Raw genomic sequence first — 22,500 nt, 5'->3', positions numbered from 1 at the left:
GAAAGCATAATCTCAGTCTAAGTTAATAGTAATTTAAAAATTGAGACTTTTATTTTGATAGCGTGTGTAAAGACGCATTTTGGGCTTGAAGACTGGTAGATGAGAGATGGATGGATTGGGGAGCACGGATGCACACAGTTTTTTGACCGTGCTTGTCGTGTTGAGGAACTGAAGGAACTGTAATAGGAAGAAACCTTTTATTATTGTTTATGTAATTTGAAATAGACATTTTCTTAGATAAAGATTTTTTGTTGAAAACACGATTTTTGTACGCGTCCATTACTTTCCAGAGTGCTTTCCTAATTCCTGAATGACACAGATATTGGATCTGCTGCCATAACATTAGTCAAAAAACTTCTCCATACAGAAAGAACGGACATTCAGCTGGGAAAAGAAACAATTTGGACGAAGCTGATTGATGGTGAGGGTAAAGGAGCCATTCTCGAGATTGATGGTGCTTTGTAAGTACAGCTTTCCTGCAAATAGAAGCTAACGATGCTAACGGAGTTGTAAAGGAGCTTAGCCCAAGGAACTCGTGCTCATCCTGCCTAAATTACACGTGTTGAAGTTCATTCAAGTTTAGTTAAGTGGTGAAGATACAGAAGAAGACTAATGAAGGACATTTTTAAGTTTATTGAGTAACATAAGCTAATTATGAGTGTTTGAAAGTTCGTTGGAAATTGTGCTTAGTCACTGCTTAGTCACTGAGTAAAATTTACAAGATGGCGGATAGAAAGTTAGATGCAGCAGGTGGTACACCACTTGCAATTGACCACAAGAGGGAGCCCAAGTACACACAAAAGGCACTTGAAGAGAAGCTACATAGGCTCATTGGTCAAAGAAAAACGAAAATGGCTCAGATAACAACCAAAATGAAAGAACTTGATAACATGAGAATTCATGGTGAGCATGTTAATAAAGTGGAATCTGAACTGCTGCAAGGTTTTTACAAGCTGTACGAAGAATTTATCATGCTCAATGACAGTGTTGCACAGTTGTTACCAGAAGAGGATATAAGTACAGATCAGTTTAACTGGTATGAGCCGAAGTCAGCTGTCATTAAAGGATTTGTGATTGGAACAGAAAAGTGGATTAAAGAACAAAGGAGTATTGAAGAAGAGGAGGAGGTTGCTCCACACGACAGTGTCTCAGAGGTAGCTGAAAGTGGTCAAAGAAACAAGAGTAAAGCTGGTTCCATCAGTGGACGCTCCTCGGCTGTGTCTTGTACTAGTTCTGTTGTACGCATGAGAGAAGAGGCTAAAAGAGCTGCTCTACTAGCACAGGCAGCATCACTGAAAAAGAAGAAAGCAATGCAGTTGCAAGAAGCTAACCTGAGAGCTGAGATTGAGCAGTTAGAATTAGAAACTGCAATAGCAGCGTCTACTGCCAAGCTGAAGGTGTTCGAGAGTCATGATAGTCCTCGTGATGCAATGAATAAATATGTCAAGTCCAGGTTGCCAAGCACAGGTATTGGTTATAATGCTGGATCCTATACAAGTGCAGGTAGAACCCATCCAGTGCATGAAGTTAGCGGCCCAACAGGTGATGATGAGGAAGAGGAATATCATATCCCTGACGATACTGCTAGAGATACTACGGGTAGGAACCCGGCACGTGCAACTCGTGCACATTTCCATCACCCAAACAGAACCCTACCTGAAGATCCTCAGGAGCCCATGCCTACAGGTCACAGGATTTACGAAGTGATGCACCATCAAAACATGATCACTGAGATGTTGGTTCAGCAGCAAACTCTGTCATTATTACCCAAAAGAGACATTCCTGTGTTCTCTGGTGATCCGCTTAAATATAGGTCTTTTCTCAGAGCCTTTGACAATGCTATTGACAGCAAAACGCACAATGACAGAGACAAGCTTTTCTTTTTGGAGCAGTATACTAGTGGAGAGCCACAAGATCTGGTGAGAAGCTGTGAACACATGCGGCCAGAGAAGGGCTACAGAGAAGCCAGACTACTGCTTCATCAACAATATGGTGATGAGTTGAAAATAGCAATGGCTTACATTGAAAAGGCTTTGAATTGGCCACAGATTAAAACAGATGATGCTAAGGCATTGAATGCATATGCTCTCTTCTTGATTGGATGCCGAAACACCATGCAGGATGTTGACTACATGGATGAAATGGATAATCCAACAAATATGAGAGCCATACTTTCCAAACTGCCTTACAAGATGAGGGAGAAATGGAGACATGTGGCTTTTGAAATGCAAGAGAGCAGAAGGAGAAGAGCTAGGTTTGCAGACTTAGTTAATTACATAGAGAGACAAGCTAAGGTTGCCATAGATCCTTTATTTGGTAATCCTCAGGAAGTCGTTCCATCTGGCAGACAAAAGGAAAAAGGCACTTCTATGAAGAACCTAAAAGGAAGCACCACAAAGGGTAGCAGCTTTGCTACCAGCATTGCTCCTGAAAAACAGAAACACTTGCAGTCAAACCAAGGTGCAAAGACAGACTGTGTTAAAGCTGGTCAGGATGTGTGTGTGTACTGTGAGAAGAGGCACATACTGGAGGACTGTGAGAAACTCCTGAAGCAGGCACACAAGGATAAGATTGAGTTTTTGAAATCCAAAGGTCTCTGCTTTGGGTGCCTTACACAAGGTCACCTTAGTAAGGATTGCTCAAGAAGATTGACATGTCAGGTATGCTCATTGAAACATCCAAGCATTCTGCATGTGCAAAAGGATGAAAAGGCATTGGCCAAGGAGGGTAAGAACAGCACAACTAAGACCACCAGTGCTGTAGGACAGGCTGGAAGACAGAGATTTTGCTCCGAACTATGGGTCAGGAAAAGCTTGTCCATAGCCATATCCTGTCAGACCTGGAAGTTAGTGGACTTGAAGAGAACAAGTATGTTGACTTACCTTCAGTGTTCACACAGCCTGATATTCCTGTCAAGAAAGAGAACATTCCTCATCAGAAAGACCTCCAGAGGTGGACTTACAGTGGGCATCGCTTTCAAATGACCACTTCATTCGCGCATTACGAGGCCGTGAAGCTGCATGAAGCTTTAGTACCACTTTCAGCCACTGTGCGTCGCTCTGCCACTGTACATCGCTCTGCCTGCCGCCCCCCTTCTGAAAAAGCAGGAGACTTGCCGAGAGTAATCCCAGCCTACGAATTCAATAACAAAATAAATCATGCATAATTAAACATTACCTCGATTTAGGCTACTTGGGTATGTCTTAAGGCTTGACTACACGGTGGTAACGAAAATCGAAATCGAAATTTGCTGTCTACATTATTGTCAGTGTTGGGTTAACGCAACTACACAAATCAAAACAGTGGTGTGATAATTGAGCCAGTAGAGAAATAACTGTTCAGAATTAATCTGTAGCCTTGGGTAGGCTTCTGCGACGTTTTTAACAGGCTACGCTATAGAGGCTTAGACAACTATTAGCGTGTTTCCATCCAACTTCCTAATGCGCATTTAATTTATTCGAATAAGAGATCCCGATTGGAAACACGTGAAATGCGCATCAAAAATCCTAATGCGCATCTATATTTGATTCGCTAGAGGGGTTTGGATTAACTCTCGATGCGCATAAGGTATAATGCGAATAAAGTTGATGGAAACGGTTTATTCGCATCGTGTGACGTAACCTTCAGAGAATCTCAACAATCTCTGGCGCTTCCCTATAACATTAGGCAACTTGGTGTGTTCTCTTGCTTGTTTCCGTAGAATAAAACTGAATACACGCATCGGTGCACAGCTGTTTTGCTGACGCTAAAGTTTTCGGCAACAACTCGATTGGCACACATCGCAAGTTTATACAACTAGTGCAGTGCCCGTTCAAACATGCCATTCCTGTAGAAAACCTGTAGCCCGATACATGCCCGCAGGTATGCCTGCTTTAACAATAGGATGATAGGGAAAAACATCATTCCAGCTAAGCATTCAATAATGTATACTGAATATCATCATATATTAGCCTATAATTAATGTGCAGTAGCCTAAGAAGAATTTAGGCATGACTGCATGTGATTTCTACAGATCGGAATGGAATAACAAATGTTTTGAGTTAAGGCTATAGGCCTAGCTTATTGCATAACTTTCCTGATAGTGAAGACAAGCCATTTTGTGATCGTTTGACATTTGCAACGATGTGACTCAAAAGCAGTGTTTGGTAGCATAAGTGACGTTTCTCTGTCTGCCACTTGTTGTCTAGCTGTGTGGCACGTCTTCTGAAACGTTACATTCGGGACCATTAGCCCATGGCTTGTTTCAATTTGGGACCTTGCAGTCGGAAATGTAGTTTGTTTATTCAAAGTCTCACGTCCAATGTAGCCTGGGCTATTCAAAGCATCAGTTTATTGCACATACTTTTCATGTAATTTTGAATAGAACTACATACTCGTGTTTGTTGGCCTGTTGTTGCAAAATCCGCGTATTCATTTTATGCAAGTAAACATACAGGAAGTCTTTATTGTTGAGATCAGAGATGATAATCAAATATCTTGCATTTTAACCGTGATTTGGTGCTGCCAAATCTCCGCTTATCCTCTCTCTGGTCCTGCGCGCAGTTCTGTGTGAGAGGGTGGCTATGGTAGAGCGGAGAAAGCCGATATATAACGATATACTATGCACTGCACTTACTCATGCCAGTAGCAAGACACTACTCATGCCAGTAGCAAGACACCTGCCAAGTTTGAAATCGAACGGACCAACGACATGCAGACAGACAGACAGACATTCCTGCAATTTATGGATAGATAGATGCGATGGCTTGTTTGTTGGGATAGGCATCTGACAACGAGTACTCGGGGCAACAGCCAGGTCTATCATTCGTCATAATTCTTCAAACCCTGACTTGTGAATCTAAAGGTCTCCACCCACTGTTGCTCAGTGAAGTAGAGCTATAATCGGCCTTTAAATTTAGGCCCGACAAGACCCGACCCCCACAGAAATCAGCCCGAGCCCTGACCGAGCCCGAGACTGACAGCTTTTTAAAAGCCCGAACCCGTTTACAGCCCGACATTATTCAAATGTCCGCACGCACGCAGCTCTTTTGCCTTTTGTCAAGAATGAGTAACATTTGACATCATTTATTCATGACTAACGTAGCCTAGGCCACTTGGAAGTTGGAACAAAGAAATAAAATAGCAAGTCCTCTCAGCATTCTGAAGTTTGCGGGAACCCTCCCATGCGCAGCCCCGACATTAAATAGTTCTTGCTCCAGCTTTTCAAACCCCTCGCCATTTACGATATTAAAAGGCCTAATGTCTTTACAGCGAAAGCTGACACACTTCTTCTCCGTAATCATTTGTTTCACCTTTGCAGGGTTTGATTTTGTTGCTGTAGCCTAACAAACGTGATCCTGATGGGCACCGACAGCTTTGATCAACATGCCTTATCAGCGACGAATTCCCTGCCGTTCTACAGAATGTTGCATCCTTTGGATTTTACATAACCACTGGCTCATTATTCTCATTATGCACATGATCAAAACTTTTCCACACCTCAGACTTTGCTTTCTTTGCCGGTGCAAATAAAACGCCTGTCACAAGAGGCCAGCCTCTGTTTCACCTCCTAAGCATCCATTTCTGCATCTTTCTCGCAGCTAACCGAAACGCATCACCTGACCGCTCATTTAGCCTACCGTGCAAGCCGGAGCCCAGCCCGAGCCCGCGTGAAATGATAGAAATGAAGCTCTATAGAATGTACTGTATACAGTGAAGTGCCAAATTTAGAAGAGTAATTTCCAGTGGAAGAACAAAATGCTGAATGAAGCCCAAAGATATGAAGGCATATCTGGCAAGTTGTTATTTTTTGAAGACGTACTGTAAATGGTTGGGCTATAGGCCTAGTTTGCAAGAAGGAAACATAAAGCGTGAGCATGCCACACTATCCACAGCTGTGGTAGCGGGGGTAGGAGGATTACTGTTAGCGCAGGATTTATATAAAATTATATAAAAACAGAAGGCCTGCCTCGAATGCAGGCTTGCCCAAAAAAAGGCCTGTGGTTTGCGCAGCCTACAGTAGGTCAGTGAGTTAGGAGTCCTCTAGACTTCTTTTAAGCTGTCTCAGAGGTGGAAAGTTGCGTTCGTTGGGGGCAGGGCCGAATTAACATATCATAGACCCTTGGGCCCCCCCTGCCCCCCAGCCAACGTGAATCTGGCGGTCAGTTAATAGGCCTATCTGTGAGGCCAAGGCTCACCAAATAGCCCGTTTGTTTACAACTAACATTACATTTAATTAAACTGCTTATGCTATGCCGAAATAGTTTCAACATTTTGAATATCAGTGTCGGGTGAATTAGGAAATGCCTTATGGCTGAAAGCTGCTTGGGATCCCCCCCTGTCAAGCAATAACCATACAAAAAGTTAAAAACAGATGACATGATGCGCGTCACTGACATAATGCGCAAATAATATAGCCTAGATATTCCAATATATTCGAATACATGTGTTTATTTTAGAGGGGATATTCGAACGTCATTTTTGAGCAATTTTGACAGCCCTAGTCCACTGTAGGCTACGCCAATCGCCTGTTAACACCTTCCACCTAACCCCGGTGAGTGGGGGTCGCTATAATGCGTGTGAAATAGCACCATTGAGTAGCCTATGCGAAATAGCCTTAAAATCGTTCCGGTGTTGTGTGCCTTCTGGTTTCTCCGCCTACTGGTTTCCTTGTGCGTGCATGCGCTGCAGCAGTTGTCAGACATTCACAAACAAGTTGTTTTAGGCGGTTTGAAGTCGCTTTTCATACGCCATAAGCGCTCGGCTACATTACAGCCACTCGGACAAAAGACATGTAAAAAAATATATGTTTTGAAACTGGATTCTATCCCGCAAAAGCAACACACGCGTGACTCTCTCCATCCTGATTCCCTACTCTTTGAGCCAACTAATATGTTACGCGAATCAATTAACTATTGTAGGCTACCATTAATTAATAACGTAGCCAACACCCAGGTAACATGTTGTCCAGGCTATCTAAAACAAGGGGTTGCCTCTCATCTACAACTGGTTACCTTGGGCTGCTACAGTCGTCAGTGCACTGTGCACAGTAGGCCTATGCTCTTTGTGGTTGATCAACTAAAAATAAAAGATGTATTTGGTGATGACGTTATTGTGGGCCTAGTAGACCTAAATTTTGAGAAATTAAATGGTACGAGAAACGATCTACATAGCGCACAGTGTTGCGCGGTCTGCCCGAAATTAGATCAATACAGTAAAGCATCAATACAGTAAAGTCAACAGTAAAGAAGCTGAAGACGCGAGTTAAAATAATAAAGACACCCCTTCAGGAAAAGCGATATAGGCTATGGGAAATATTGGGAAAAGTTCTTAAAGAAGATGACAGTAGTACAAGTTATGGTCTATGTAGGCCTACTTCTTGCGAAGCCATTTAAGTATGACAGCCAAAACGGGCAGCCTGCAGGAATAAATCTACCGGTATGTATAGGTTCGCGCATGCATAAAAGTTACCTTAGTTCGTTGTGTTTGTGACTTTAAACAGTGGATGTGCTTTAGTAAATGTGCTTTGTGCTTCATTCAGCATTATAAACCAGTTCTTACGCTAACGTTTTGACCAGCAATGTATCTCAGTCTTGCCTATACCTTGCCTCACCATTTCTGTTTTCGAAAGAAAGATGTATGTCCATGGCCTTCAAATCGTATCCTATAGTGTTCTAATCCTTGGTGGTTGCGTGCGTGCCTGCGCTCTTATTCTCAGACTCTCTCCTGCGCAAACATTATGTCCTGCATGCCTACTGCGTGTAGTTCTACTGCATAAAGTTTCGCAAATAAATTAGTTTGTTTTACAGAAATGGCCTACTGTCACACTGCATGCAGGCTATAACCAAAAGCACACATTTTGTAAATAAGCGGGTCGGATCGCGGGTCGGGTATAATTTTGTCCTAATTAATATTCGCGGTCCGAGTTGCGGTCGGGTTGATTAAAATATCGGGCGACGCGGGCCGCTTGTGACCAAACACGCGCAACACTGCACCAGACCGCGATGTCTTCAAGGGTTGAATGAAGAGAGTTTGCAAAAAATAGTGTATTTTTCAAGTCAATAAACATTCTTAATTTTCGAATGTATTTGTCAGGGAACATCTGACTTTTAAAAACCATAGGCCTGGTAGTCGCTCAGACAAGGAGTTATAAGATAAAGGCAATACCATTTGTGTCACCTAATGCAGTTCAGTGAATTAGCAAGATACCATCAGAAGCCAAAAATCATAAAGCACCTGTGCGCGTGCGCGCTCTCTCCCCTGCGCATGAAGCTGTCTGCGTGTTGTAGGCTAGATTTGCGTGAGTTCTTTCTATCTGCTTTACTTTTGTGAGTTGCGACCACCTAGGCTATGTTATAGACGTGAGGTACCAGTGTTTAGCTGTGTCACAAAACAATAAGCTTTGTCAGACTTACTTATTATGACCGCCGCGCAGCGAAGCGGCGGTCATATAGGTTTAGTCAGATTTTTATTTTTCTTTTTTTTTCTTTTTTCTTTTTCGCATGTCCAAATTTCTGTCAATGATTCCCGGGACACTGAAAGACCGGGGTAGACGAAACTTGGTGGGCATGTAACCCCATATGGATAGCATGGAACCATCGTTTTTCGTTTTGATCTGTAGCCCCCCCGCTGGACTGCATCCCCCGAAAGGAGGGTAGGGCAGACACAGTTTTCTGTGAATATCTCGAGAACCGTAAGGTTTAGGAGGACCATTTTTTTTTTGTATGTTGATCTCAAGGGGCCATGTCAACCCATTCCATAACCACTCATTTCATGTATAGCGCCACCTAGTTAAACACAAAAAAGTAAAAATGAGGTGTTGTAATCGCAGGTATCTGTGACCTAACATAATCAAAACTGCACGAAATTGGGAGTGTAGGATCATTATGACACCCTCTGAATGCACGCCAAGTTTCGTGGAATTCCGTTCATGGGGGGCCACACAATAAATTAATTTATGTTACTATACACCAACTGGCCTGTAGGTGGCCGGAGACAGTTTTCTGTGAATATCTCGAGAACCGTAGGGCCTAGGAGGTCCACCTTTTTTTTGTATGTTGATCTAAAGGGGCCATGTCAACCCATCCCATTACCACTTATTTCATGTATAGCGCCACCTAGTTAAAAATTAAAAAGCAAAAAATTAGGTGTTTTCATCACAATATCTCTGGCTGACATGGTCAAAACTGCACGAAATTGAAAGTGTAGGATCATTATGACACCCTCCGAATGCATGCCAAGTTTTGTGTACTTTCGTTCATGGGGGGCCTTACAATAAAACAATTTATGTGTACATTTAGTGATGTACACCAACAAGGATTCCCGGGACACTGAAAGACCGGGGTACACAAAACTTGGTGGGCATGTACCCCCACATGGATAGCATGGAACTGTCATTTTTCGTTTTGATCTGTAGCCCCCCCGCTGGACTGGACCCCCCGAAAGGAGGGTAGGCCAGACACAGTTCTCTGTGAATATCTTGAGAACTGTAGGGCCTAGGATGACCATTTTTTCCGTATATTTGCCTCCAGGGGTCATGTTAGCCCACATGTGCACAAACAGATACACACACACACACACATTCACAGTAATCATGACACATACTCACACAGTAGACATATGTACGCTTCCATGCACAGGCACATACGCAGGCACGCACACACACACACACACACACACACACACACACACACACACACACACTCACACACACACACACACCCACACACATAACATAAACATAACACAAACAATCAAGAATTTCTCATAATTATGAACAGGCAAGATGGAGGTGGGGTTGTATAAAATGAATTTTACATGTGAAATCTATGAACTAATCATGTTTTGGTACTTGTTGTCTAGCAGATACCAGTGAGAATTGAGTGTGGATAATGCAATTTAGTGAGACAGTTAGAATCATATAGGCCTTTCAGCGTGATTTCTTTTTCTGGAAAAAATGTGCTGGACTGGGCGGCGGTCATATTTTGTACCGCTCTGCGGTACATCTAGTTTCTAAACCAGTCTGCTAAAGTCTGTAGTGAAGTCTGTGTAGGGTTTTCCAGGCTCCATTTCTTTTTACGAGACACCCTGCTCACTTGAGCCATCTACCGGTTGTTTGGGTTGTTGCAGCGTCTCACTGGGAAAATACAAATTAAAGTCGCGTCACACCGCTTGATCCCAAACGCGGACCGCGAGTGAAGCTGGCCAAGTCGAAGCACTGCCCACTGTACCTTGAAGAGGTACGCCTTCCGAGTATCAAGGCAGAGATTGGCCTGTTGATTGGCGCTAATGCTCACAAGGCAATATAGCCGTGGCAAGTCATCAATAGCCAAGGTGACGGTCCATACGCAGTAAGAACAGCAATTGGATGGACTGTCAATGGTCCCACCAGGAGAGATCATCTTGAGGACACAGATGAAAGATTGCAGAGTTTCACTGCAAACAGGATATCCGTGGCAAGCATTGAAGAGTTGTTAATTCAGCAGTTCAACTCTGACTTCGCAGAGCGCAGCTGTGAAGACAGAACAGAGATGTCACATGATGATCGGCAGTTCATGAAGGATGTGGAACAGTCTTGTCAGTTCATTGATGGACATTACTGTATCAGTCTCCCATTTAAGAACAAGTCTATGCAGATGCCCAGTAATCGCAGCCATGCAGAACAAAGAGCAATCAACCTCAAAAGGAAACTCATTAAGAACCCAGAGTTCCACACTGACTACAAGGCCTTCATGCATGACATTATAGCAAAAGGCTATGCAGCAAAGGTGCCTGCAGATAGTTGTCAGTGCAAGGAGGGAGAGGTGTGGTACATCCCACACCATGGGGTGTACCATCCCAAAAAGAAGAAAATCAGAGTCGTCTTTGATTGCACCGCAACATATCAGGGAGTTTCATTGAACAACCAGTTACTCCAGGGCCCTGATCTCACAAATACCTTGATAGGAGTGTTGACAAGGTTTAGAGAGGAGCCAGTTGCAATGATGGCCGATATAGAGGCAATGTTTTACCAGGTCAGGGTACCCCCCAAGGACTCTGACTTCCTGCGTTTCCTCTGGTGGCCAGACGGAGACTTGAATGGAACACTAGAAGAGTACAGAATGACTGTACACATTTTTGGGGCTACTTCCTCCCCAAGCTGTGCTTGTTTTGCCTTGAGAAAGACAGCAGAAGACGGAAGGAATGAGACAACAGCTGAAGCTGTTAAAACAATTGAGAGAAATTTCTACATGGATGATTGTTTGACAGCTGTAGCTTCCGAAGACCAGGCAGTTGCGCTGTCACAGTCTCTGAGAGATTTATGCTTAAGAGGTGGATTTAAGCTGACAAAGTGGGTCAGTAATAGTAGAAGAGTTCTGTCATGTATCCCTATGAATGAGAGAGCTGTGGAGGTGAAAGACCTAGACCTGAGCAAGGACACTCTACCAACAGAAAGAGCCTTAGGTGTCCAGTGGTGTACAGAGTCAGACACCTTCAGGTTCAGTGTGAACGTGCCAGAAAGACCAACCACTAGAAGAGGAATACTCTCGATAGTGAGCTCAGTCTATGATCCTCTAGGCCTAGTGGCTCCATGTATCCTCCCAGCTAAACTGATTTTAAGAGAGCTTTGCCAAGATAAATTGAGCTGGGATGAGGAGATCAACAAAGGGCACTCACGAAGGTGGCTTCAGTGGCTTGCAGAGCTGCAGGAGCTGTCCAGCTTCCAGATGGACAGGTGCATCAAGCCAGATGACTTTGGTCCCACTCTCAAAGCTCAGATACACAATTTCTCAGATGCAAGTGAGAGCGGCTACGGCACAGCTTCGTACATTTTGTTTACCAGTAAGGATGGACAGAGGTGCTGTACACTGCTTATGGCTAAATCCAGAGTAGCACCTCTGAAGAAAGTAACAGTCCCTAGACTGGAACTGACTGCCGCAGTCATAGCAGTAAAAGTGGACAGACTGTTAAGACGGGAAATGGATACCACACTTGAAGAGTCTGTTTTTTGGACGGACAGTCTGACTGTACTCAGGTACCTAGAGAATGATGCTTTGCGCTTCAAGACCTTTGTGGCCAATCGGGTTGCATTCATTCGAGAAGCTACTGTACTATCTCAGTGGAGATACGTGAATAGTTCACGCAATCCAGCAGACATAGCTTCAAGAGGTATGAGGTTTACATCACTAATCAAGAATGACGACTGGATTCATGGTCCACATTTCCTTTGTGAAGATGAGCGTGAGTGGCCTACAAGACCTGACATACACAGCACTATGGATGATGATAGTGAAGTCAGAAGGACAACCCTAGTCAGTCTCGTCAGCACAACTAAAGTTGCAGCCCCGACAAAGTTGGTGGAATACTACTCTGACTGGCATAGATTGAAGAAAGCTGTTGCATGGATGCTGCGTTTGAAAGACTTGCTTCACTACTTTGCTATCAAGAGAAAGGAATGCAAAGCTGTTGTTGCTCTAAGGGAGACAGATGAAAGAAAACAGAGCTTGAAAGTTCAAGAAGAAATGAAAAGATTGAGAAAGTCATTGGAGAAGAAACCTTTATCAGTGCAAGATTTGAAAGATGCAGAAATTGTGCTGATACGTCACAGTCAAAAGGAGATGTATCCAGAGGAGTTTGCCTCACTCCAAGGTAAAGAATCCCAAGTTAAGAAGTCTAGTCCGCTCTACAGATCGGATCCTGTTCTGCAAGATGGTGTCATCAGAGTGGGTGGTCGGTTGAACAAGTCAGCCATGCCAGAAGAATCTAGGTGCCCGGCTGTGCTACACAAAGATCACCACCTTGCCAGGCTGATTCTGCTGCATGTCCACTTTCAGAATGGCCACTGTGGAAGAAATCAGTTAATTGCAAAGGTCAGACAGCGATACTGGATTCCAGGATTGAACAGAGCCACCCGCACAGTGATATCCAGATGCATTACATGCAGGAAACTGCACGCAAAGCCTGCAGAACAAAAAATGGCAGACTTACTTGAGGAACGTGTACTCCCAGACCAACCTCCTTTTACGCATGTAGGTGTAGACTATTTTGGACCCTTTGAAGTCAGAAGGGCACGCAGCATGGTGAAACGCTATGGCGTCCTGTTCACATGCCTAGCACTTAGAGCAGTCCACATAGAGGTGGCTCACTCTTTAGATACCTCATCGTGTGTTAATGCCATCAGAAGGTTTATCAGCAGAAGAGGTCAAGTGCCTACTATGCGCTCTGACAATGGCACCAATTTTATTGGTGCCGAGAGAGAACTCCGAGAGGCCTTAGAAGAGCTTAATCACTCTCAAATCAGAGATGGCCTGATGCAGAAAGGCATCACCTGGATTTTTAACACCCCGACTGCCTCCCATCAAGGTGGAATATGGGAACGACAGATTCGCACTGTCAGGAAGGTGTTAAACTCTGTATTGAGACAGCAGGTTTTAGATGACGATGGTCTTCACACTCTACTATGCGAAGTTGAAGCAGTCATGAATGACCATCCTTTAACTGCTGCCTCCAACGATCCCAATGACCTAGAGGTTTTGACTCCCAATCATCTTCTGTTAATGACGTCTGGCGTGTTTAACAGGGATGATGTCTACTCCCGTAGAAGATGGAGACAAATACAATATATGGCCGACTTATTTTGGTCAAGATGGACACAGGAATACCTCCCATTGCTACAGGAGAGACAGAAGTGGCATGCTCACAGCTGAAGACGCACTGTCACGAGATATAAGCAACTCCTCTGCAGGATAAATGTTGTTTTATTCAGTCATTTGAGCAATATTAGGGTAAGTGTTGCTTTTTCCAGCGTATGTTTTCGGTGGTAACCCATTGTCAGTCAATAGTGAAAGTAACTGCATATAATGTCTTGTCGTTGACTGACTCCTTGGTGAAGTTAGTTTCACTTTGCCAATGAGTTCAAATAGACGAGTGCAAATGCGTGAAGGCTATGCTAGGTTTTAGTAAAGCATGGTTTAAGAATGAGTATTCTATACGGTCTCGCAAGCAGCCTCCTTCAAATGTGCCATTGAATGCCAAAATACCGATGTATTTATTTGACATATCGCGCGTTGCGCCGTTAAAGGGAATGACAGATGTCATTCTCATTGGTTTAAAATGATGTTACGCCCCAAACACACCCATGTGACTGATTAAAAGACCTAGGAACACCTTGTTACGCCATGCGCTCCACTTTTGATAGCGAAACCCCTCCCAATGTGAACTGGACATCCTACTAAATTTGAATAGACTTTTGACGAGTGACGATGCACTTTAGAATGTCATGATAGGGCCCATAGTGATTAATCTCAGGAATCCTATGAGGGATTTAACACTTTTTGAGTTACTTTTACTGTAATAATACTAGAAATTATTAGGGGTAATTTGATTTGCTAATACCCAATAGTACCATTTATTTTAAGGAACATTTCAGTTATTTGTAACAGCAACAGGAATTGTACTGCCCAAAAGCTAAAGTCTCCTGTTTCATACTTATTTGTTTGTGTTGGCTTACTTTTTGCAAAAAGTGTTTTTGTGTGTGTCTGTGTGTGTGTGTGTGTGTGTGTGTGTGTGTGTTTGTGTTTGTGTCAACCGTCAGCTCTGTCTGTGAGTCTCTGAGTGTGTGGTGGCCTCATCAATTTTGCATTACCATACTGTTTACACCGGGCAGGGGTCCTGGGTGTGTGTGTGTGTGTGTGTGTGTGTGTGTGTGTGTGTGTGTGTGTGTGAGTGTGGGCCCCCCTTGATTTTGCAGAAATGAGCAGCATTCTGTATAGTTGGGTGATGTAAGGTGGGGATGTGGATATTGTGCACAGTGGATTTGTGTAATACCGGGGAGTGTTTTGCTCTTGTGTGTGTGTGTGTGTGTGTGTGTGTGTGAGAGAGAGAGAGAGTGTGTGTGTGTGTGTGTGTCTGTGTTGTCTATGGTTGCTTTTATGTTCATCTTCTATCTCACTGTTCCAGTGAGGTATTTCTCTGTGTATGTGTCCATGTTTGTGTGATGTATGTGTCTTGTGTAAGGTAGAGAATAAACAAATTAACAACACTGTGTGCGTGTGTGTGTGTGTGTGTGTGTGTGTGCGTTTGTTTGTGTGTGTGTATTTGTTGTGGCACTGCCATGAGTCGCCATGGTCTTCTCCATTGACTAATGACTGATGTCAAAACAAGGCTGTGTGCACATATGGAGGGGGTCTCTTAAACACATACACACAAATACACACATACACACACACACACACAGACAGACACTATGTCACACATTACCATCAATCAGCTCACTGGTACCTACCCACCCCAAGAGTGCCTGTTCTGCAAAAACACACACACACAAACACACACACACACACACACACACACACACACACACACACACACAGGAATCGTATCTGTGTATGGGTCATTGTCTCCCCTTCTTCTTTTCACATACGCTCCATGTAGAGTGTGAAAGGTTGAGGCTGCAGAGGAGTCTCCATTTCATAGCTCTGTCTACACTCTGCACATTCCTTATTTACAGTAGTTAGCACACACACACACACACACACACACACACTCTCTCTCTCTCTCTCTGTATCACACAAACACACACACTCTCTCTCTCTCTCTCTGTATCACATAAACACACACACACACACACACACACACTCTCTCTCTCTCTCTCTCTCTCTGTATCACATAAACACACACACACACACACACACTTTCTCTCTCTCTCTCTATCACACACACACACACACACACACCTCTAACTCTATACTCTCTGCACAAAGCACATTTATCTATTCATGGTCACCAGTGTGGCTGTAAAGCTGCACAGTGAAAGGTAGTGTGGAGGTTGACTGTGTCTGTGGGACTCGTATGCCATATTAAACTGCCTCTTTGGGACGATATGATATGAAACTCCGGCTGTGTTGTTTTTGGGATGATTAAGCAATATGGCACGAATGAGAGTGGGGTTGGTGTGCATATGGGCTACCCACTGCTATGGTTCAGCCAAGGGCACGTTGCCACAGCCACATCATTTACCAACTCCACAAGCATGAGTGCCATATTGCAACAGTTCCACCAACTAATTGAGTTTACTGTAATTTCCCCAACTATTAGCCACGGCTTATACAAGGACATTAACTGTCCTTGTGTATTACTGTAAATTCATAGCTGAAGAAATTTTGCAAAATAAATTTCTTCAGCTAAGAGGTTAACACACACGGACAGTTAATATGGGATTAATATGGTTTTGTTTCTTTTAACTTGCATAAAACATTGTCCTCCATTGTGCTTATACACAATGCGGCCAATACACAGGAAATTGCTGTAAAGCCATCACATTTTGTTTTCTATAATTTATTTTGATTTTTTTTCATTAATCCACGGCCAAAAAATAATCTTCTGTTGCCAAACATGTCACTAAACTGAACATTCACCCTACTCCGTTTATTCAATTTTTTCACTCAGTACCTGTCAAATGTGACTTTTATGAAATTGCTGCTCTCTCTTTTGAATTAATGGTACATTCACGTCGGAGTGATTACTAGGTTTAAGAAATCGAGTGGGGATGTCCAAGAATATCCCCACAAGGAATGCCTGTCATCAAATCAGAAATCAATCAATAGTTCAACCGGACTGAAGTGTTGAGTTATGGCCTGGGAGACTTAAAGAGAAACAAAGGGAGTGTCATTATAAAGTTGATTCTGGATGTTTGATGAAACACTAACTATTGATCACAATTTGTATGTAGAGATGCACCGATATGGAATTTTAGGGCCGATAATCATAACCGATATTTACCGGTTTGTTGTGGCCGATACCGATACAATAACCGATATTACTCTTGAAAAAATAATAATAATTAGGGACAGCATTTAATCATTCAAGCATAATTTTAGTTGCAGTAATTTTACCTACAGGATTATAATCTCTTCCCCCTTTCCGAGGGGTGGCGGGGGCTCCGGAGGTAGACAGTCGCTGGGCAACCAGTTAAAACCTCTTGACCATGTCCAAGTATCTTTGACATTGAACCCCTAAGTGCTGGGCAGCCTCCGCCATCCGTGTATGAGTTGTGTGTATGAATCAGTGAATGATATAAATTAAATTGTAAAGCTCTTTGAGTACTCAGGGGCAGATTTACATACATTTGTGAACGCAGCGTTATCAGTGCCATGGCCAAACCGCAGAAAATGAATGCAGCGGTATCAGTGCCATGGCCAAACCGCAGAAAGCGCACACTGTGCCTCTTCAATTAAAGTGCTATTTATAATATGTTGGTGATAGACAGGCCAAATCAACCAATCAGATCAACGAAACGTATGACATACTAACAGAGACCACAAGCTATTAACCCTTAGAACCCGGTTGACGCAAAGTGCTTCAAAAAACACACCCTTTCTTCTCTGTTACATTGCTCCGCGACTGTTCATCGCAGCGAGATGAAACCTTTATTGCATGACAGAGAAGAAGTGGGGCTTTCCAAAGAGACTATGCACTTGTCTGTACGATCGAGTATGAAAATTAAAAAAAATCATGAAATTAAATCAAATTGCATCATATTTACATAGATACTTCTCTGCGTTCACCTGCGCACCCATTACTCTCGTTTGAATCACTCGCGAACCCGTGATCGCATAGATATGGCAAGCATATCAGATGAAAGAGGAGACACAGGGCTATCCATTGGTACCATGGATATCGATCCTTCTGGCTTATAAAAACAGACGAAGTGACTGCAAAATATTAACGTCATGTACACAAACCAACGCTGCACACCCATTACTCTCGTTTGAATTACTCGCGGACCCGTGATCGGATAGATATGCCACGTATGTCAGATGAAAAAGGAGACACAGAGCTATCATTTGATACCAAGTACATCCTTCTGGGTTATAAAACAGATGAAGTGACAGCAAAATAATAACTTCATATAGCTGGACTTACCCCACGTTTTTGTCTGTTTTTGTGGCAAAGCATGTTTATAATCCAATGCTATCGTGTTTTTCTCTGTGGCAAAGCATGTTCATAATCCTGTTTTGAGATCCTAGCAAATTCCTGCATGGCATTCAATTCAAGGCTCACATTGCATCCCAATTTGTTCAACAAAGAAACACCTTTTTTGCCTTTACTTTGTTCATGGCAATGCAGTAAAAAGTTTAGAATCATTATGAGTGCACACCACACATGCTAACACGCAAACTTGGGTCAAGTCAGGTCAGATCAGTTCGTGTCACAGATATGCAGCGCAGAAAGGTCATTTTTTTATCACTAAATAAAAAATGGCATTTATTTCGTTAAATCACACACCACATATTTCTGTAAATTGCTCAGCCCCAGAGTATCCCAGCAACATGGCAATTATATTGCCCGATTCAGGACAGTCTGCCCTACACACACATGAAATGCATGTAGAGCTATGAGCTTGCTGTGGTGAGATACATGTTGAAATATAAGAATTTTAATATTTGAAATATAAGAATTATAATACACTTTTCTTTAAAAATCAAAATAAAATCAATGCTAGTACTAATATCTGGATAGCTTAGTCTCTGCTGAAAAAAACAATATATAATATGTGTGTGTGGCACTTACAATGACCAGAATAAATCCTTATGAATAAAGGTAGTGAAAATGCCCTAAAAACAGCTTAGGGTTCTAAGGGTTAACCTAAACCCGCCTCAAAACCAACGCTGATTGGCCGTTCGTTTGGCGAACAGAAGCCAGACTGATCTGTGAGTGGAAAAATGGATTAGATTACACCTGCTTTTAAAAGGCGAAGGTATTTCACCACAAAACAGCCGTTTTCGTATACAGTTCGTACAAAACAGTTTTCGTATACAGGGGAATACATAATGAGGCGCATTTTACACTTCTCCCCCATACATCTCCCCAATGAGGAGTACAAAAGCGCTATACAAATGCAGAGATGGGTTCCAAAATGGTATATCTCCATTTTTAAAAACATTAAAAAGTAATGTTATTTACCGGTAATTGTGTATTTCAGGTAATATCAATCAAATTGCAGATGTGGTGTTTTGATTGAGTAAAATCAAATAAGATAAATAGAGATAAATCAAATAACAATAACCCAATTACAGTTCTGAAATTATTTGGAAAACAAAATGTAAAAAACAAATACTTATGAAAATTCATTAAAATGGAGGATATAGCGTTTTGGAACCAAACTCTTCAAATGTAGTCCATTTACCACTTAACACTCCCTGTAGACACTGCAGCTGGATCCATAGATAAGGTTTCAGTCCGTGTTTGTCGGACTGAAGTGATGTAGCTGCCCATTGGAACCTGGGGTATTTGGGTTCTGGTGTGGTTGCTATCAGGGTTGTGCACAATTCAAATTGCAATTCTGCTTCAGGTTTGCTACCTCAATTGAAATGCAAGTGAAATTCATGAATTGAATTGGAATTTTAAGAGCCAGTTTCAATTCAATTCTGGAATTTTGCACAAGCCTGGTTGCTATACAGTCCGAGTATTATACATGGATTTCTATGCAACGTCACGAAAACATGCTTGCGCAACCAAGAGGCAGAAAGCACCATAGAACAGCATAAAGCAATGCAAAAGAGCAAAATAATAAAATGAGTTTTTGTGCTGAAAACTGCACCAATTCGAAATCACGATGGTAAGAGAATGTTAAATATGTTCAATAGCCCTAACGGAATGCATGTCTTCGCCAAAAATTACAAAATACGATGTTATATTAATATTGCAAATGAACGGCAAACTTTGAAATATAGTCTGAAATGAGATGTTATTATCATTAAGACAACAGGGGTATACAAAAAAATCCGATTGTAGCTTACAGCAGCCGACTATTTAGGTTAAGTTTATAACGCTGTGGACGGCCACCAAGCGTCTTCTGCCTCACGGCTGCACGCGCATCTAGTTTTGTTGGTAAACGGGAAACCCGTGTATAGTATAAGAGAGTTTGATCAGGTGATCGGGTGAGACTGAGGGGGTAGGCTCTGCACATTGGCGTCGACATGAGTGCTAGTTTACATCAGATTCCATTGTTTTTAATACAATCCACCGCCGCCGTGTAGATTGCAATTCAGTTCTATTTGGTCAACGCTGCTCAATAAAATCAATTTTTTATCCAGTGCTTGCCAGTTAAACATGGCATGGCAAGACATGCATGGCAAGTGACGGCGCTCTCATGTGGGTGCCTATTTGCAGAGCACTGTAAAGGGTCTTATCTCATCCTCACGTGTCCCGTCAGGTGTGACTCTCTCACCTGTGTGTGTGTGTGTGTGTGTGTGTGTGTGTGTGTGTGTGTGTGTGTATGCATATGTAGAGAGGGAGTGAATGTGTGTATTAGAGATGCACCGATTGATCGGCTGGTGACCGGAATTGGCTGATTTTCACGTGATGGGCCATCACCGGCGACCGGCCAGTCAGTCTGAGATATGCCGATTTGATGCCGGTCAAATGCAGTCGTGCGCCGCACTTGAAACATCACCTAGCTGAGTTTGCAAAGTTTGAAGAAGCTCAGTGACAACACTCAGGGCTGGATGTACAAAGAAAGCACTGTGCTTTGCCATATTGCGTGGAATTTACTAAGATGTCACCTCATTACGTAAACAGCGTTCATTACCGCCCTCTTTGTGTATGCTGTAAAGTGGTTAGAAGAAATGAAATCGGAATCGGCTAAAATCGGTATCGGCAGGTCAAGCTCTATTGTTATAGGATATATACATGTAAGATAAAATCCCTGTGCACAGGCCGTTTTCGGATCCCAGGTGCTGGTGATGTGCAAAAATATCAGGCTTCGAAAATAAAGATCATCTAAATAAACAATCCATAATATTACACCAGTGTGCAGTGATAATCTTAACTTTAGAAGAATGATATATGCATGTATACAGTATATAAGTATATAAGCTCCAAGAAACAGTGATTCAAACAGAAAGAGTTAGTACGTTCCCCTTAAAGGACCCTTTCCAGTCCTCAGGAACCCTTAAATATTAGACAAATAGTGGGTACTATACAGTAGACCCTTTCAACAATAAAAACAAAAACAATGCTTGAACATTCTATTTGGTTCCCTTTTTTACTTCCTCTGCATTAAGATAACATATGGAATGTTAAAAAGGAAGTCTTGTGGGGCCAACTATGATGCTGATAATGGAACTCTCTTGAAAGGGTCTATAGAGTGCTGAGTTCTGCAGATGGTGGGGCATACTGAGCGAACTGAGGACCCTCCGTCTGTTTACAGCTCAAGCAGGCCTAATCTCTAGAGCTGCGCAGCTTATCATCGGACACAGCTGGAGTCCATACTCTGCATGTGGTGACCCTTCACTCCAAGGAAACCAGGACAAATAAGTGGAGTAAATATGATTTACTTTCCTTGTTTGAAGTCGTTTGAGTTCCTATTTTCTGTGGAGTTGTTGATTTGAAATTTTTGCCTAGCGGCGTTGTCAAATCTAAATCTGTTAAATGAGGGAATACTTACTCAGCTCTCTCTCTCACACACACACACACAGAGCACACAGTCATTCCCTGGCTCTCTTATTCACACACACACACACACACACACACACACACACACACACACACACACGCACACGCACACACACACACACACTCACTCACTCACACACTCACAAAAAGAGACACAGGGTGACCCTGATTTTCAATGTCAGTGTGGTGTCCTGCTTCTGTTGAAAGGTGAAGTGTTGTGTAATCAAGGAGTGTGTGTGTGTGTGTGCCCCCATTCAGTCTCTCTCTACCACAGGATAGTGGGGGCTGTTGACAGAGAAGGTAAAACATTTGCAGATATCTTTGTTTCTGGTACTCACACACGCATACACATGAACACACACTCGCACACACACACACACACACACACACACACACACACATGCACACACATCAGTCCTTCCAGGAATTCGCAATGTTGCGATCGCAACAATTAACCAAAATTCAGAAAATCCCCGCGAATTCTGGGCGACCTCGCAATTTTGTCCAAACACCGCAAATTTGACCAATCATCGTAGTTTCCCCATGAAATTTCACCTTCCACAACAGTCCCTCACGCAGAATATTGAGCCAGATGCCACACTTACTTCTGCAGACATCAAAGACTGCCCTATAACGTGTTCGTTCCTCTGCAGTTTTGATGACAATAAATAGAAGGCTAACGTTAATGATCTGCTTAGCCTACTTGCATCTCTCAACCTGGTGTTGCTAACCTACCTAGTCTATGAAAGTAAGTTAATTAAGGCCTACTTGGTTTACTGACATTTGAGTAGATTATGCAACCCATTGGCAAACGTTTACCTGGAGATGTCCTTTTAGGTTATGTCATGTTTGCTAGCTTGTGGGCTTAGTTTGAGTAGCCTAGTGCTACCAAAATCATAGAAATTAATAAAATTGCAAGACATTTAGGCCTACCTCTTCTATGATCCAAGAATGGTTTCATGCGAGTTGTTTTTTAACATTTATTTTAACTAGTGACATAGAAGACATTCCCAATTGCATCCACATATCGTAATGCACTATGAAAAAAGTGATTTACACTCGTAGCCGAACACAGTGAGATGCAAG

General features: G+C 42.7%; 1 protein-coding gene across 1 annotated transcript in view; it reads left to right on the top strand.

Moving 5' to 3' along the window:
- The first annotated feature begins 10,508 nt into the window (after positions 1-10,508).
- igdcc4 (immunoglobulin superfamily, DCC subclass, member 4) overlaps positions 10,509-22,500 on the top strand; it is an 83,816-nt gene continuing 71,824 nt past the window's right edge. The window contains exons 1-2 of the mRNA XM_076292708.1: positions 10,509-11,071; positions 11,579-11,757. Of these exons, the coding sequence (XP_076148823.1) occupies positions 10,509-11,071; positions 11,579-11,757 (742 nt within the window). The remainder of the gene's footprint in view (positions 11,072-11,578; positions 11,758-22,500) is intronic.

The sequence above is a fragment of the Alosa pseudoharengus genome, unplaced genomic scaffold (genome assembly GCF_046254945.1).
Source record: "Alosa pseudoharengus isolate Yale_2024_CS ecotype anadromous, Long Island Sound unplaced genomic scaffold, YU_APseudo_1.1 YU_APseudo_1.1_scf_19, whole genome shotgun sequence".
Taxonomy (NCBI): Eukaryota; Metazoa; Chordata; class Actinopteri; order Clupeiformes; family Clupeidae; genus Alosa; species Alosa pseudoharengus.
The sequence above is the reverse complement of the archived record's forward strand: the minus strand, read 5'-3'. Positions and strand labels throughout refer to the sequence as shown.